General features: G+C 41.2%; 1 protein-coding gene across 18 annotated transcripts in view; it reads left to right on the top strand.

Moving 5' to 3' along the window:
- The window catches only part of CREB5 (cAMP responsive element binding protein 5), a 416,039-nt gene that overhangs the window by 61,395 nt on the left and 339,510 nt on the right, over nucleotides 1-15,134 (top strand). For all 18 annotated transcript variants that reach the window (XM_067042425.1, XM_067042419.1, XM_067042426.1 and 15 more), the window contains exon 2: nucleotides 12,194-12,265. In XM_067042425.1, coding sequence (XP_066898526.1) covers nucleotides 12,212-12,265 — 54 coding nt within the window. In that variant the 5' untranslated portion in view covers nucleotides 12,194-12,211. The remainder of the gene's footprint in view (nucleotides 1-12,193; nucleotides 12,266-15,134) is intronic.

Genomic DNA, 15,134 nt, shown 5'->3' with positions numbered 1-15,134 from the left:
AATGTTCCAGGAAGGTAAACAAATTCATGTGCCTTTCCAGCTCTGGCTCCTCCAAGCCCAGGCTGAGGTGTCTGACGCTCCCTGGCTTGCTCAGCCAGCAATAGCCAAATTTATCCCAGGGTCAAGTGACCCATTACCCAAGCTTATATGTCAGCTGGTATGTCACAGAGCTAGGGTTTGAACACAGACCAGACTCTAAAAGCATTTCTTGACATCACATCTCAATTAGAAGACAAAGAAAATAATTCTACTTGGGAGCCTACGAGTAAAAAGCTGGTAAATAAGGTTTGGCTTGGTAATTGCTGGATTATCAGAGAAGAGTAGAAGATCAGGATCTCTTTAAAGATCATCCTCTCCAACATCGTTCAGAATCTTTAATCTCTCTGCACATTCTGTCAAATGTAGGCATAACTCTTTGCACTATCCAGTACTTCAGCAATTCCATGTGCTTACTATAAGGTGACTGATAAAAACAGTAACCAACATTTCACAGCACTTTACAGTTTATGCAGTGCTTTTTAAAGCACGTATGTTCACCCAGTATCCCCAGAGGCAGATGATGCCAATGTTGTCTGTAGTCTCTTTTTATAGTGAGAAAAGTGATGTTCAAAGAAGTTAAGTAATTTGCCCAAGATCACACACTAGTAAGCAAGGGAGCTGAGATTCAATTATTGATTTTCTAACATAAAATCTGGTCCCCTGGACACAGCATTAAGCTTATTGCAGATAATGTAGTCTTATTTATCAGAATTAAAAATAAAATAAAGCCTAAATTAAAACAAACATAAAAACCTTACTTCTAGTACAATTAAAAGATCCCTTCAAGGTGTATGTGTGTTTGTTCCTTGAACTGATAGCTGATTGTGAGAAATGTTTAGCTGTGAAAGGAGATTATGTGGTATTTGATGTAGTTAATAAAACAGGCTTATTTTCTCATGGCCCCTGATCTCTTATAGCACTTTGCTAAAACTACTTTATGGCCTTTAAAATTCTACCTTCCACCATAGACATCTGTACATGCCTCACCTCCCTACTGGATGGTCACTGCTCAAAGGGCAGGGGCTATTTTTTGGAGCCTTCCTGTTCCTAGCATGGAGCTTAATGCTTGGTAGGTGCCCGGTGACTGTGTGAGGAAGAAATGAAGGAATGAGACCAGTGTCCTCGGTTTCTGATCCTGTCCCAGTGCATGCCGAGGTTGAATCACTTTGGAACAAGTCCTGGGTGACAGGTAATCAATCACTGTCCACAGGTCACTCTCCCTGAAGCTGCTCCTGAACAGTGCCCTATGAAGATCCTAGAATTGGCTCGTTGAACAGCTGTAATTCACCCATGTGGGCTTGGGGGGCTCTTCGCTTCCCCTTTACCCAGCCTTTCAATGGAAATGTCTGACCGGCCTCCTTCCACATCCCCTCTGGGTGCTTCGTGCCCCTGCCTGCTTTCACTTTTCCTCTCGGAAGAGTCCAGGTTCAGGGTATTTCCTAGGGCCTGACCTCCACCTCCTGAGTAGAGAGACCACAGTCAAGCTGAGGGAAAGGTCCTAGGTTTGGGGGAGCAGGGCCATTCAATAAAGTCCCTCTCCCTTTCGGTGCTGACTGGGAGTGTTGACTGAAAAATGGAGCTGTTGTCTGGGGGCCGAGCCCTGGGGAGAGAAGGAGCTGGCCTCTCGTTTGTTTGTTAATAGCTAGGACCTTTTGATGAATTGGAGTCTGGTACAGTGTAACCTCTCGTGGGTGGTGGTTCAAGGAAAAGGCCTTTTCTTTCTGTGTCCTTTTTTCCAGTATGTTTCAGTGGGTTTATAGGCTTTAGTGAGTGGCTCTTTTGTTTAATAGGAAGTTGAGAAAGACATGAAGGACTTTTCTAGTCTGTGGAGATGACTTAGTGATTCTCAGAAATACATCTGATTTCTGCACTTTTAAAATACAAGCTTAAGGGGCTTCCCTGGTGGCACAGTGGTTGAGAGTCCGCCTGCCGATGCAGGGGACACGGGTTCGTGCCCTGGTCCAGGAAGATCCCACATGCCATGGAGCGGCTGGGCCCCTGAGCCATGGCCGCTGAGCCTGTGCGTCCGGAGCCTGTGCTCTGCACCGGGAGAGGCCACGACAGTGAGAGGCCCGCGTACCGCAAAAAAAAAAAAAAAAAAAAATATATATATATATATATATATACAAGCTTAATGATCCTTAACTGTGGTGAACTTGGGCTGCGAGGCAGACCCGGGTTTTCTTCTTATACCTCCTTGGAGCTCAGTAGCCTCCTCTGGCTTACGTTTAGGACTAGGCATCGGTTTTGAGACTTGAGCTAGTTTATAGAGATGAAATAATCTCTGTAATGTGTGTTAATGTGTGTCACGCATACACACCACAACCTATCAATAAGAAAACTTAGGCTGAAAGAGAAAAAAAATTAAATGTGTATATATATATGTGTGTGTGTGTGTGTATGTATGTGTGTTTATATATGTATGTATTTTTTTTTGTGTGTATATATATATATATATATATATATATGCCTATTAGTAAGTTTTGAAGTTGGTTAGGGCTAGGGGGCCAGTGTTCCCCTAATAAGTATTCTATGAGCTGATGACTGATGGTACCAGTAACATAAAAACAATTTGAAATCTTGTGACATTCTCCGCTTAAGTTCTAAAAGGAAAAGAAAACCAAATTCAAACAAAGCATGGTCCTTTTGGTGGCACTGTCCTCGGCAATAATATAAAATAAGCAAGGCAGTTATCAGGAGTGACAGGGCATCTGAACAAGGGCCGTTTCCACCTTGGGCCAAGGCTTTCTTTCGCTACCGTTGCGTCAACACCGCTTAGAACGTTGTGGTAGGTGAACTGGAGAGTGGGGCTGTAGGTAGCCAAACGAGGTAATTCACTTAAAAAAGTCTACTCTAGTTTACTCATCTGTCTCCGCTATGGATTGAAAGCGTATGCTTATGCTTAGTTAAATTTTGGCAACAGTCCCCAGCCCTCCTTCACATTGAAAGGGAATGATAATTTCACATACTTTTTTGAATATTCATAAAGTTTTTATTGGCATTGAATCTAGCCTCATCCTAGGCTTAACTTTGCCTGTGTTTTCCAGAGCTGTGTGCAAAGTATAAAGAGGTGGGTATGTGTTTAGTCTCTTATTTTCATTTCCTCTGCTGTGTGCTGACTTTGTTTTCATTGTCTCACTCTTACTATTTTCTTACTCTTATCTGCTTTTTACCTCTAAATCAGTAAGCAGTGGGACTAATACTGTGATTATTCTTGCAAAATCTGCGGTATTAGCTGTTGGGTCGGGAAACTGTGGTATTGCACAGGGCTGACCATTCTGCATGTCACAGAATATTTCGTACCCCTGACCCCACCTATTAAATGACAGTGGTGACTCCCAGAAACAGTAGCAACTAAAAACTGGTTTGACATATTTCCAAATCTTCTTGCTGGGCCATGCAAGGAAATTGTGCCTTCTCAAGTAAAGCCGATGAAAATGTGCGTTCTTCTAGTATTTAAGATATATATACATTTTTTTTTTTGGATTTTTTTGGGGGCTGCGTTGGGGCTGCGTTGCTGTGCGGGGGCTTTCTCTAGTTGTGGCGAGAGGGGGCTACTCTTCATTGCAGTGCGTGGGCTTCTCATTGCGGTGGCTTCTCTTGTTGCGGAGCACCGGGCTCTAGGTGTGCGGGCTTCAGTAGTCTTGGCGTGCGGGCTCAGTAGTTGTGGCTCGCGGGCTCTAGAGCACAGGCTCAGTAGTTGCAGTGCACGGGCTTAGTTGCTCCGCGGCATGTGGGATCTTCCTGGACCAGGGCTCAAACCTGTGTCCCCTGCATTGGCAGGTGGATTCTTAACCACTGTGCCACCAGGGGAGTCCCTGCTAGTATTTACAGAGGGAACTTTATTAGAATGATGACAGAATCTTCAAAAGACTTAAGATTTTTACCTTAGCATGGCCTTTAAGTGACCTGCTAGTACTGTCAAATGTTCACATGCTTGACATTTGACGCATAGTGCGGTAGGAATCTGAATCAAGTCTTTGAATATATTTTTACCCTTGTATTCAACTGACACAGTGAGATGGGGCAAGTTCTGAACACAACTGCTGGCTACTTTAGATAGGACTTGAGAATGCCTAGCTTTCTTCTGGAGTAAAAGATAAAAAACACTCAGTTTGATACCATCATTCTCAAAAGTCTTTTACTAGTAAGTCAGTAATGGTGATCATAAGATTTAATACTAAGATGAAATAGCCTCTTACCAGGCCTTGCAGAGAGCAGAGAGGTCTGGCATGATCACCACTGTGTTTCATATACAGTGTCACATTTTGTAGCTCTGATTCATGCACAAGAAGGAAACTTCTCAGATGTTTTGTTAAAGATTACTTCAGCCCATACATTAGATGGACCAAACATATATTGTTGCTGGAGATGCAAGGATACTTATATAGAATAAAGATACCAAGAAAACAGTTCTAGCCAATAAAAATCATTTGAATGTGTGAAAAGCAAGCCAAGACTAGAAATTTGTGATTTTTCAGAATATTCAAAAATATTCTTTTTACATGAAAACAGTTTAAAAACCAAATGCACTCAAAATGTCTTAAGAAGTATCCAGAGGCAAAGTAGTCCCATTTGGGAGTGGGTTACAATTTTAAAGTCAAATTTTACTATAGTAGAGCAAAAAAGGAAAAGAAAGAGCTTTTTCTTTCGTCTGCTAAGTTATTCTTCAATTTCTAAAGGCAAGCTGCTTTTGACCAGAATGAAGAATATACCTGGTTTTGCATTTAATTTCTTTGCTATCATAGTTTTTCCTCTCAGGGTTTCACGGGGCAATTATTTTAAATTGCAGTGGAAGACTTTCTGGAAAGGTACAGATGACAAGGTCAACTGAACCCCTGGTCACCTCTTATTACAATTTTATTTTTTCTTTTCTCATCAGTTTGTTCGTGTTGGGAGTAAGGTAAAAGGAACAGTTTACTTTTCAGCCTGTCTTCTGAGGTTGGGTTCAGTCTCATTAGAAACAAGCCAGGTAATTTTGTTACATTCAATATTTCCTTCAAAACCTGAGAATCTCTAAGCTAGTGTTTTGTTAACCACATGCATGTCAAATAAACTTTTCATTGAAATGAGGTGTGTCCTGCCAAAAATGTATTGTGTGAGGTGGGAGCAGGAAGAGGAACACAGACTCAGATATACGGCCTCGGGCACAGACACACACCCTGCAGAGACTAATACGCTACACCTCTAAGGTCCAACACTGTTGCTTAACAAGTATGTTCTGAACTTCTGAACCCATAGGTAGGAAAGCTGTGAGACAGTATTGTGTGAAACAGAAGTAGAAATTAGCCAGTAACTTTGAAAAGAGGGCTCATATCCAAAGAAACATATGGAAAACTTAACACAAAAACAAAAAAAAAAAAAGAAAGAGGAATCTAACATATGAAAACCCAATCCCACTGGAATGTTTTTTCATACACAGTATAAACGCCACATAAATAAAACCACAAACCTCTGCTAAAGTACACGAGAGGACGTGAGCCCCCAGCACTCTCTCCTGTGAGGGCCGGGAAGTAAGGCCCCGTGAGTTTCTAGAGACAAAAGCTCTTTGGAACTCCTTCCTCCTGGGAACCATGGGCCTGGTTCGAAGGGACATTTGGACAGTCCCTTAAGCGTGATGCAGCCTGTGAAACAGCCCTAAAGTGTTCTGTGATTCAGGCTGTGGGACTCTGAACTTTGGGGATACCAGTGAATGGTGGACATCTTTTAAGGACAATGATATTCTGGTTTGAACGGGATGGCAATGTTTAGCTGCAAGTGGTCTGGGTAAAGCTGAGGACTCCCGGGGAAGAGTTCTGGCTGTAAACTGCCCAGCAAGACACCACCATTCTCGCCAAGTTCTGTTGAAATTTTCGCTGAGAAGGTAGAGTCCCACTCTTGGTCTTGTTCCCTGTATAAATCTCTAGTTTGAAAACTTTGCAGCATTCAAGGCGTTTCAAGCTTGAGGGCTGAAATGTCACTTTAAAAGCAGGGTTAAAAAGGTCACACAGCTGCAAATAATAATAGCCCAATGAAATTCAGATTCTAGCTGCAGCCCACTTCAAGAATAACACTGAAACAGGAAACAAGCCTACGAGATCTTTTTACCAGTAAAGCTAGTAAGAGCACATCTGATAAAATGAGTGTGTGTGTGTGTGTGTGTGTGTGTGTGTGTGTGTGTGTGTGTGTGTGTGTGAGAGAGAGAGAGAGAGAGACAGACAGACAGACAGACAGACAGACAGACAGACAAAGAGAGACAAAGACATACATAACAAGACAAAGACACAGAGAAACAGACATATAAAAAGAGAGACGTAGAGTTTTCAAGAGAGAAGATACACACAGAAAAACAAAGACACAGAGAGACACAGATGCAGAGATGGATAGTAAGACCCACTCACAAAATAAAAGATTTTCTTGGACTGAGATTCAAGGGTGTTTATTTTTCTGTTTGAAGTTATGATATTAAAATAATATTAAAGAATTTTAAAATAATTTAAAATTATTTTTAAAATAATACCTCTATAAATGGTCCTATTTATAATGTTTTACTAAAATGGTTCTGTATCACAGATGAGCAAATAAAATAGTGAAAGGTACCATATCCTTCAGATTAAATATATAATTCCTCTCCAATAGCTAGCCACGTGTTGGGAGAATGACCCTGCACCCTGGCTTTTAAAGTAGATTCAGGCATCTTAGAATAAAATACTTTAATGTGTGCTTTTGGTGAATTTGTGTTGGGTTATTACTGAGTGTGGCTCTTTGCCTTTCTGACCAAGACATTGAGAGAAATTTTTTTTTTTTTTCAGAAAAGTGAAGTACAAATTGGCTATACCCTTAACTAATTTAGTTAATAAACAACCTTTGCTTCCAGAAACAAAGTAAGACTGATCTGGAATCTCACACAGTGTGATGAACTCAAGATGTTTGTCGGCTAACCTTGGCATTTTAGGAAGGACCTGTTTCCTCTTCTAGAACCCTTTCTGCAGTCTAATAAGTTCAACAGGGTAGCGAAGATCTGCTTCACAGGAGTCCTGCCAAGAAGACTCATTCCACGCTCATTGTAGGGCAGTAAAGGCTGACAGAGGTTGTTAACATCGCTATTAAAATGCAAGGCCCCTTTCAGATCTCTAATGCATTCATGTCCAGATTAACAATACCAGAGCTGATGAGGATATTAATATTATTATTAGTGCTCATTTATATATACAGTTGTGGCTTTGAAGTTCCCAGAACTTTTGGTGTTGATAAAAGTGCATGCCAGATTTTCAGATTAAAACAACATTTTTAGTGTCTTACTATTCCAAATCCCATATCACTTTATGAATGTGTTTGCTGTTGTGGGGGAAATTTGGGCCATTACACTGAGATTGGAGTTTGCTATTAACTAAGAATCGGTAATGGCTTACTATGATTTAGATGGGGAGACATCACTCTTGGCTGAATCTAGCAAAGCAGATGATGTAGGTTTTTTTCCCTTTGGGCTCAGTTGTTGCTCTTAAGTTTAAAATACACATTTACAGTATTTTGTGTAGACTATCCAAGTTTTTTGTAGCATTTGTTTTTTGCAGTGTTTGCCCTTCGTGAAGTAGTAATTCCAAGTATATCCCTAAATGCCTGGCAAAGCATTTGAATGGATTGCATCAACCATTGTGGAAGATTTCCCATTTTAGACCAGGAGGAATTTGTAGGGTCAAACGCTAAACAATGAAAGAGATTCTTGCTGATTGAGAGGCCAGCTGAATCCAGTGGCAGTTTAGTTTGAATTGTAAATCAAACCTGTCATCTCCTTGTCGGCTACGAAAAACCTCTACTCGCTTTATACACCCATTAGGGTTTGTTGTTAGGGTTTTGTATTGTTTTCCAAAAATCTGAAGGGAAATTAGACTCTTGAGGCATTTGTTCTAAGTGAACATTGAAGCTAAGCTTTGGAAAAGGAGGAACAAAAAATGATACTATTTGTAAAGAAACTCTTAAATGATTAGACAGCTCCCTCCACAATTATTACTGTATTTAACCAAAGATATGGGGTCACTGGGTGTTACTCAAAGGGCCTTCTCTGGGTAACCATAAACAGTCCACACATGGTTAATAGACTGGACTCCAGTGGTTTCAGCATCTATGACAATATTAACAGACTGAATTCATAATGAATTAATACATTTACATGTGAAATTTAATGAAAACTAGACTGTTATTTTCACCAAAAGCAACTTTGACTTTTTTCCATTAAACCTGGTGAGATTTCTTCTCTGGTCATAACTGGGAACAGGTGGAATTATTGGCCTGCACAACCTCTTGCCTTGCTGAAAACTTGGCTGTGGGCCAAAAAGTTTGAGGACCACTGCTTTAGGAGTAGAAAAAAAGCAAGCTGTTTGAGACGGTTTATTGTGGTGATTCAGGATTCATTATCCATCCCACAAATATTTATTGAACGCCTACTATGGCAGCTCTGTGCAGTGCAGCCTGGGTTATGGCGGTTGCCAAGCAAAACCTGGTTCATTAAAACATCCCAGCTAGTAAAACAACTGAATGGGAAATGAGAAGATGAGGCCTGACCTCTGAGGACCAAATGCAGAACAGCCTGGCTAAAATCATGTCTGAGTAATTTGCCCCCCATGTGATGGATGATAAAAGAATATACACAGGGCTTTAGTAGAAGTCTGTTTGAGAGAATAATTATTACAATATGTGCTAGAAAAGAACCATAATAATAGACCATAAAAAGAGATCATGGCTCTTGACTAATACATCAGACCAGATCACACTGGTTGATAAAAGTAGTGAAGCCTGTGTGGTAGAGTGGTACTATTTAGTAAAACTATCTCCAACACCCACACAGGAGGAATGAGCAAGGGTGTGCTGTTTATAGAGGGCTAAATGTGGGAACGCAGAGCATCAGAATAAAGCAGTTGAGGTTCACACATATATATACACCCACTCAGACCTTATTAATCACTTGAAACGTATTTTATTTTAGCAACTGCCATTTTACCTTAGGACACTTATTCCAATAGTACGTTGCCAAAACATTTGGTCCGTGGGATTCATAGCATGTAATAAGTTGATACAGATTCATATATGTTTTAATAATAAAATAATACAATGACTGGTAACTCAGTTGAACATAATGAACTGAACTCTAAACTATTTGAAGGCAGACTCAGTAATTGTCTAACTGATCCTATTCCTCTAAGTGTGGCATCCAGACTATGAAGGCTCAATAAGACAGTGTAACTCTATATGACTGAAATTCTTTTTCTGACTGAACGTTGTTCAGTCTCCTATCACTAGCATCATATAATTCCATGATATTTGCTGCAGTTCATATGCAAATTATAACCAATAATTAAATAAGGTAGCTCATGTTGGACATTAAGCAGAATTGATAAACTATTACCATGAAGGGCCTGAATTTATGGGAAAAGTCAGCATTTTGGTGGACTCAGGTTTGGGATAGAGTTGTGACTATGGTAGAAAAATACTTCCTCCTCATAGTGATGTGGCAAGGCTTGGTCAGTCTCTTTCTTCACTTTGGCTTATTAATGAATCTCCTTTAACCTGCAGCAGTAGTGCTTCCAATCTTGACCACTTCTATTGGTTGGACATTAATTTAATTATTATCATGAATTACTTCTTTCAGAGGTAGACCATACATGTATTTATGTGGGACTTTCTTGGAACTTTCCCATTTTACCATCATGTAATCTTAATATTGGTTAATAATATGACTAATATTGGCATTCTTTGGTTAACAACCAAAATTGTTAAATGATGTCCAAGAAAGACTTACTTTATAGCAACTTCTCTATTATACATGAGGAATAGTTAATATTAGAGTGAGGTTCCAGTAACACTTGTCCACAAAACCTCCCCCCACCTCCAAACACACACACACTTAAATACACAGACCTTTCTCCATAATTTGGAAATGGCTCCCTAACTGATTGGCGTGATACAGGAATGAAGGAGTTGAAGATTGATATTCATACCCTCATTTAAAGGAGGGGAAATTGAGGTATGAAGCAGTTTAGTGACCTGGTAATGGTCAGGCAGATCATGGACACAGAGACAGACAAGTTCCGGGAAAGTGTTTTAAAAAGTTTACTAGAAAAACAAGGCATATTTAATATTAATGAATAACCCAGTTACTGTGCTGTTTGTTCTATCTTGGATCAAAATCATTTTCTCAGCTTTAAAGTCACCCTTTATTTGGAGGCTTAGAAGTTAAGTCGTCAGCATTCACGGCGGGGAGGGGGGATGTTCTATGATAAGTGATGGCAAAATCACATGAATGACGAGATGTGAGAAGTCATTTTTGTTGCTCATGACTTTCCTCAGACAAGGGCAAGTGGAAAACTTCTGAAGATATTTGTATTTTTTTCCTTCTTCTTCTAAATATAATAGAGTAAAAAAGTTTGGCCAATATGCCTGATACAGAAAGACTGTAAAATTGTGCTACATTACTGCCTTGATAGGTGACTAGTCATTCCAAATGGAGAGTGAAAAGGGCATTACTTAGTGAAAATTGAGGAATAGTGATATGAAGAGAGTTTACATGTTAAAATTTGTTTTTAATATCTGACTAGGAGTGTTATCTAAGGCAAGTGTTTTCATTTTGTGTTTCAGAAAAGTGAAAGTATGCCTCTATTTCCCAAAGAATATATGTGGATGTATTAGTGTTTGGGGGAAGGCTGTAATGACGTACAAATTAGAATTTTTTTTTTTTTTTTTTTTTTTTGTGGTATGCGGGCCTCTCACTGTTGTGGCCTCTCCCGTTGCGGGGCACAGGCTCCGGACGTGCAGGCTCAGCGGCCATGGCTCACGGGCCCAGCCACTCCGCAGCATGCGGGATCCTCCCGGACCGGGGCACGAACCCGCATCCCCTGCATTGGCAGGAGGACTCTCAACCACTGCGCCACCAGGGAAGCCCTGTTTTTTTTTTTTTTTTTTTTTGCAAGATGATAAAGTTTTCTTGGATGAAGGGTAACTATTCCATGAGTGAAGCAGCGTTTCCTCTCTCAAGGGTGAAGGTGACTTAAGACTCCTTTGGAATAACCTACAAGTAGCATGTTAAGGAAGCACAGCACTTCCTTTCTTCAGAGACAAAACAGTAGGTTTGAGTTCTATAAAGAAGCCGTGTCCCACCAGCAGCACATGGAGCTTATTTAAACTCAGTTGCAAAACTGGCAAAAAGAAAAGTATGATTTAGAAAACTATTTCAATTGTGGAACTTCAATTGTATATTACTTCTTATGATACTAAAAAAAATTTTATGTTACTGTATAGATTAGTAACTACACAATCATGTATATTGTACTTTTATCGGTTTGGGGGAAGATTTGCAAAGATATTTGATTACGCTCAATTTTTGCCTAATGAACTTACCTTAGAACCTAACCCCTGCATAAGGAAAGACCACCCTATAGTTTAACATATGTCTGAGATCACAACACAAGGTTTCTCCCTGCAAAGCTACCTTATTCCAGACATTTATCTAGATCAGAGGGGCGGTTACCTTAATCTGATTTTAATTTCAAATCAGCCTGTAAAGCCAAATTAATGAAATATTTAAGGCAATGCTTTTTGCATTTGCTGATTTCTCGTCACCTCTGCACAACTTGGATAGATTTTGTTGAGGCATCGTCAAATGCCTGAGATTGAAAGAGAATTTAAGACTGTGGCTCACTGCCAGGGTCATTTGCTAAGCTGGCTGTAGGGCTACCTTGCGTCCCTTGTTCATACTGAAGCTCAGTGGGGTGATCATGGGAGAATCATTTGACCTGATGCTCAGGGTTGGCCCTCACACTGATGATTGCCCAGTAACTACCCTCCTCTTGCTCTTTGCCTTGCACAGGTGGGGTTTTACCTGATAATAATACCCACAAGGCAGAATTTCTACTGCAGTAGACATTGTTTTTGGTTGCATTTTGTTGGCATTTTTTCTTCAAAGTGCAGTAAATATGCACTCAAGAAAACACAGTGGGAACTCGGACTGCAGGGAGCCTAATAAACTTCAGCAAGGCAGGACCTGTTGTTCATGTTTATGTTTTTCTCATCTAATTTGGGAATTGGCATAGGAGGGGGGCTCCGAGCCATTGCCCTTCTCAGGTAGAAGCAGGAGATATTCATGAATTTCTGTTTTCCTTCCTCTCTCCCCCTGACCCTTCAGATTTATGAGGAATCCAAGATGAATTTGGAGCAGGAGAGGCCATTTGTCTGCAGTGCCCCAGGCTGCTCCCAGGTGAGTGTAGGGGGGGGGGTCCTCCACTCTGGCCTGCAGGGGATGCAGTACCTTCCCACAGTGAGGCAACTCTCACTCGGCAGTCATGCCTGCTGTTGGCTTTTCTTCTCCACCAAGATATTCTCAACATCCCCTCACCATAATCATCATCACCATCATCACCATCATCACCATCATCACCGTCATCATCGTCATCATCATTTTCCACTTTGACTAGTTTGAACTACTTCCCTCACAGCCTCTGAAATACATCAGTGTTGGCCATTTCCATCCATAACTTTCCCCTGGAAGTAAGCCAGCCACATCCTGCCCACCAGATGTTCAGGATTGTTATTGCAGACAGGGGGAAAGAGGGTGCTCTCTTTGACAATAGCCACTTGAATTCTGGGCCTTTGGATTACTGGTGAAATAGCTCACCATCAGAGACTGAATTCGATTTTGTTTTGTTTTCCCGTTTGAGTAAAATAAACCCCCTATGACTCTTCTAGAACCCACAGTTTTTCCATTTATCTAAACTTTGAGATAGGAAGTTGGCCTGCTATGCTGGGTTAACCCTCTTTTAGCCTCTGATGGCTGCCATCAAGTGGATTAGATGTGAGGCTTACATGAGGTACTGTGTGCGGAGTGTTTAGTAAAGGACCTGCACATTGTGCTCAATTGACGCCCACTGTTACTATGGTGACTGCTGGTACTATTGTACTAGAACCCATCTCTTTGAAAGAAATTGGAAACATCCATCATCTAAAATCAGAATTTGACATTTTCCCTTTGGAACAGGATGGTGACTTTTTCTACACTTGACCCTTTGGATATCTCCAAGTTCCAGTCATTGGAAAATGACCACACATGGTGCTCTCATGCCAAGATCTTCATTTTATGGGATAAAGGACAAGTTTAGAACTTAGAGCACACACATGTGGGTAGTTATGCTCTCTTTCTCTGAAGTGCCCAGTAGTTTCAGGTGGAATCAAGCCCAACTCTCTTGCCTGTTTATGTTGTGGGGTTGGCAGCACAGCTTAGAGCAATGTCTGGGAGTCAGTGAGAGGTGATGTCCATTAAGGACCCTTTTCACTGTATCTCCCCAGAGAGTTTGAGGAGGGTTCTGGAAGCTTCCTGGAGGGAATATGCCATGGAAACATGAAATGTTATTGCCTTGCGATGCCGCTATTGACATCAGCCACCAGCTGAGAAACCAGCCTCCTTTGCTTGCATTCTGGCAGATTCTGCAGGGGCTTTTATACGAATGTTGGTTTTTACCCAATAAATAAGGAAAGCAGTAGAGAAAATTATTTTAAATTTCAACTATATTTTGGCAAGCTGGTTTTGGAGGTCATTTTGAAATAGGAAACAATGGGAAGACACAGATAGGTTGAAGTACTGGGAAAAGTTCTGCTAGACCAGGACTCTCCATTGTGAATGCAGAAAATTGCCTTATCTAAGTTAAAACTGATCTCCACTTAGTTTCCTTAAGGAGGAATCTCAATAGCCAGAAAGAATCCAAAAACTTGAGCAGTTTGCTTTGCTTTGGCTGTAAAAATGTGACATAAAGTTTTATTCAATTTGAGTCACTCAGCACATTTTTGAGGGGCCTGCTCTGTGCATAAAACACATGTACCTCTGCCTTCATGGAACTTCTAGCCTAGGCGTCACATGTGGAACCACGTGGGCAATTCATCAATTAATTAATGAATTGCAATTTTCCTTGAAGGAAGAGCACAAGCCACCCTGAAGACTATCATAGGGGGATTTACTTTACTTGGGGAGGATATTGGGGGTGTCCCTGTGGAAGGGGCATTTAAGGGAAAGAGATCCTCAAGAAACTTAGCAAAAGGCCAGAGAGGGTTCATGGCAAATTAGGGTTCCAGGAGAGTCCAGGATTGTGAATGATGGTAGAGGAGAGCCTTTAAGAAAGGGGTATTTAGCTGCATCCAACATTTGGATAAGAGAAAAAAGAAGTGCACAGAAGACATTGGACTGTGTGGCAGAATTTCCCAAGCTTGGCACTACCAATGTTTGGGCTGAATAATTCTTTGTTCTGTGTGTGTGTGTGTGTGGGGGGGGGGCTTCCCTGTGCATTATATAGGATGCTAAGCAGCATCCCTGACCTCTATCTGTTAGATCCCAGTAGCGCTCCCCAGTTGCGAAAACTGGAAATGTTTCCAGGCATTATTAAATGTCCCCTTGGGAGCCAAATTGCCCCTGGTTGAGAGTGACTGCCCAGTGACTTGCATTTTGGCTTTAGCCTTGTTTGTTTTTGGATCCCTTCCCTTTTGGGAATCACCTACTTCTAAGTGATGCTCCCCCATTCTATTTTAGGTATTTCTATAAGCCATCTTTTCTCCTTTTTGGAATCAGGCAGGGTATAAATAGATAAATGCTACAGATGTGTGGTCACTGGTGTCAGACGCTGCTAGAGCTGGCACAGCGAGAGACCTGAGCAGGGGCTGTTGGGTTTGGCAGTTGGCTGTTTGCCGGCAACCTATGAGAGAGGAGTCAGGGTGGGGGCCCGACTGAGTGAGTGGGTGGTGAGGAAGTGGAGGTGGCCAGCATAGAGGAGCCTTTTAAGAGTGCTAGGGAGTGACGGGAAGCAGAGTGATATAATGGTAGCCTGAGAAGGAAGCAGCTTGAGAAAAGGTTTTGTGTTTTTTTTTTTTTTAAACATCTTTATTGGATTATAATTGCTTTACAGTGGTGTGTTAGTTTCTGCTTTATAACAAAGTGAATCAGTTATACGTATACATATATCAAGTCAAGGCTCACCAGGCTGGATTTAGTCAAGGGCAAGGAGGAGTGAGCATGCTGGCTTGAAGGACCACAGCTGGAGTGCCCTTTCCCAGACTATAGGGGTGTAGAGGATCCTGTGGAGGCG

The sequence above is a fragment of the Kogia breviceps genome, chromosome 9, assembly GCF_026419965.1.
Source record: "Kogia breviceps isolate mKogBre1 chromosome 9, mKogBre1 haplotype 1, whole genome shotgun sequence".
NCBI classification, from domain to species: Eukaryota; Metazoa; Chordata; class Mammalia; order Artiodactyla; family Physeteridae; genus Kogia; species Kogia breviceps.
The sequence above is the reverse complement of the archived record's forward strand: the minus strand, read 5'-3'. Positions and strand labels throughout refer to the sequence as shown.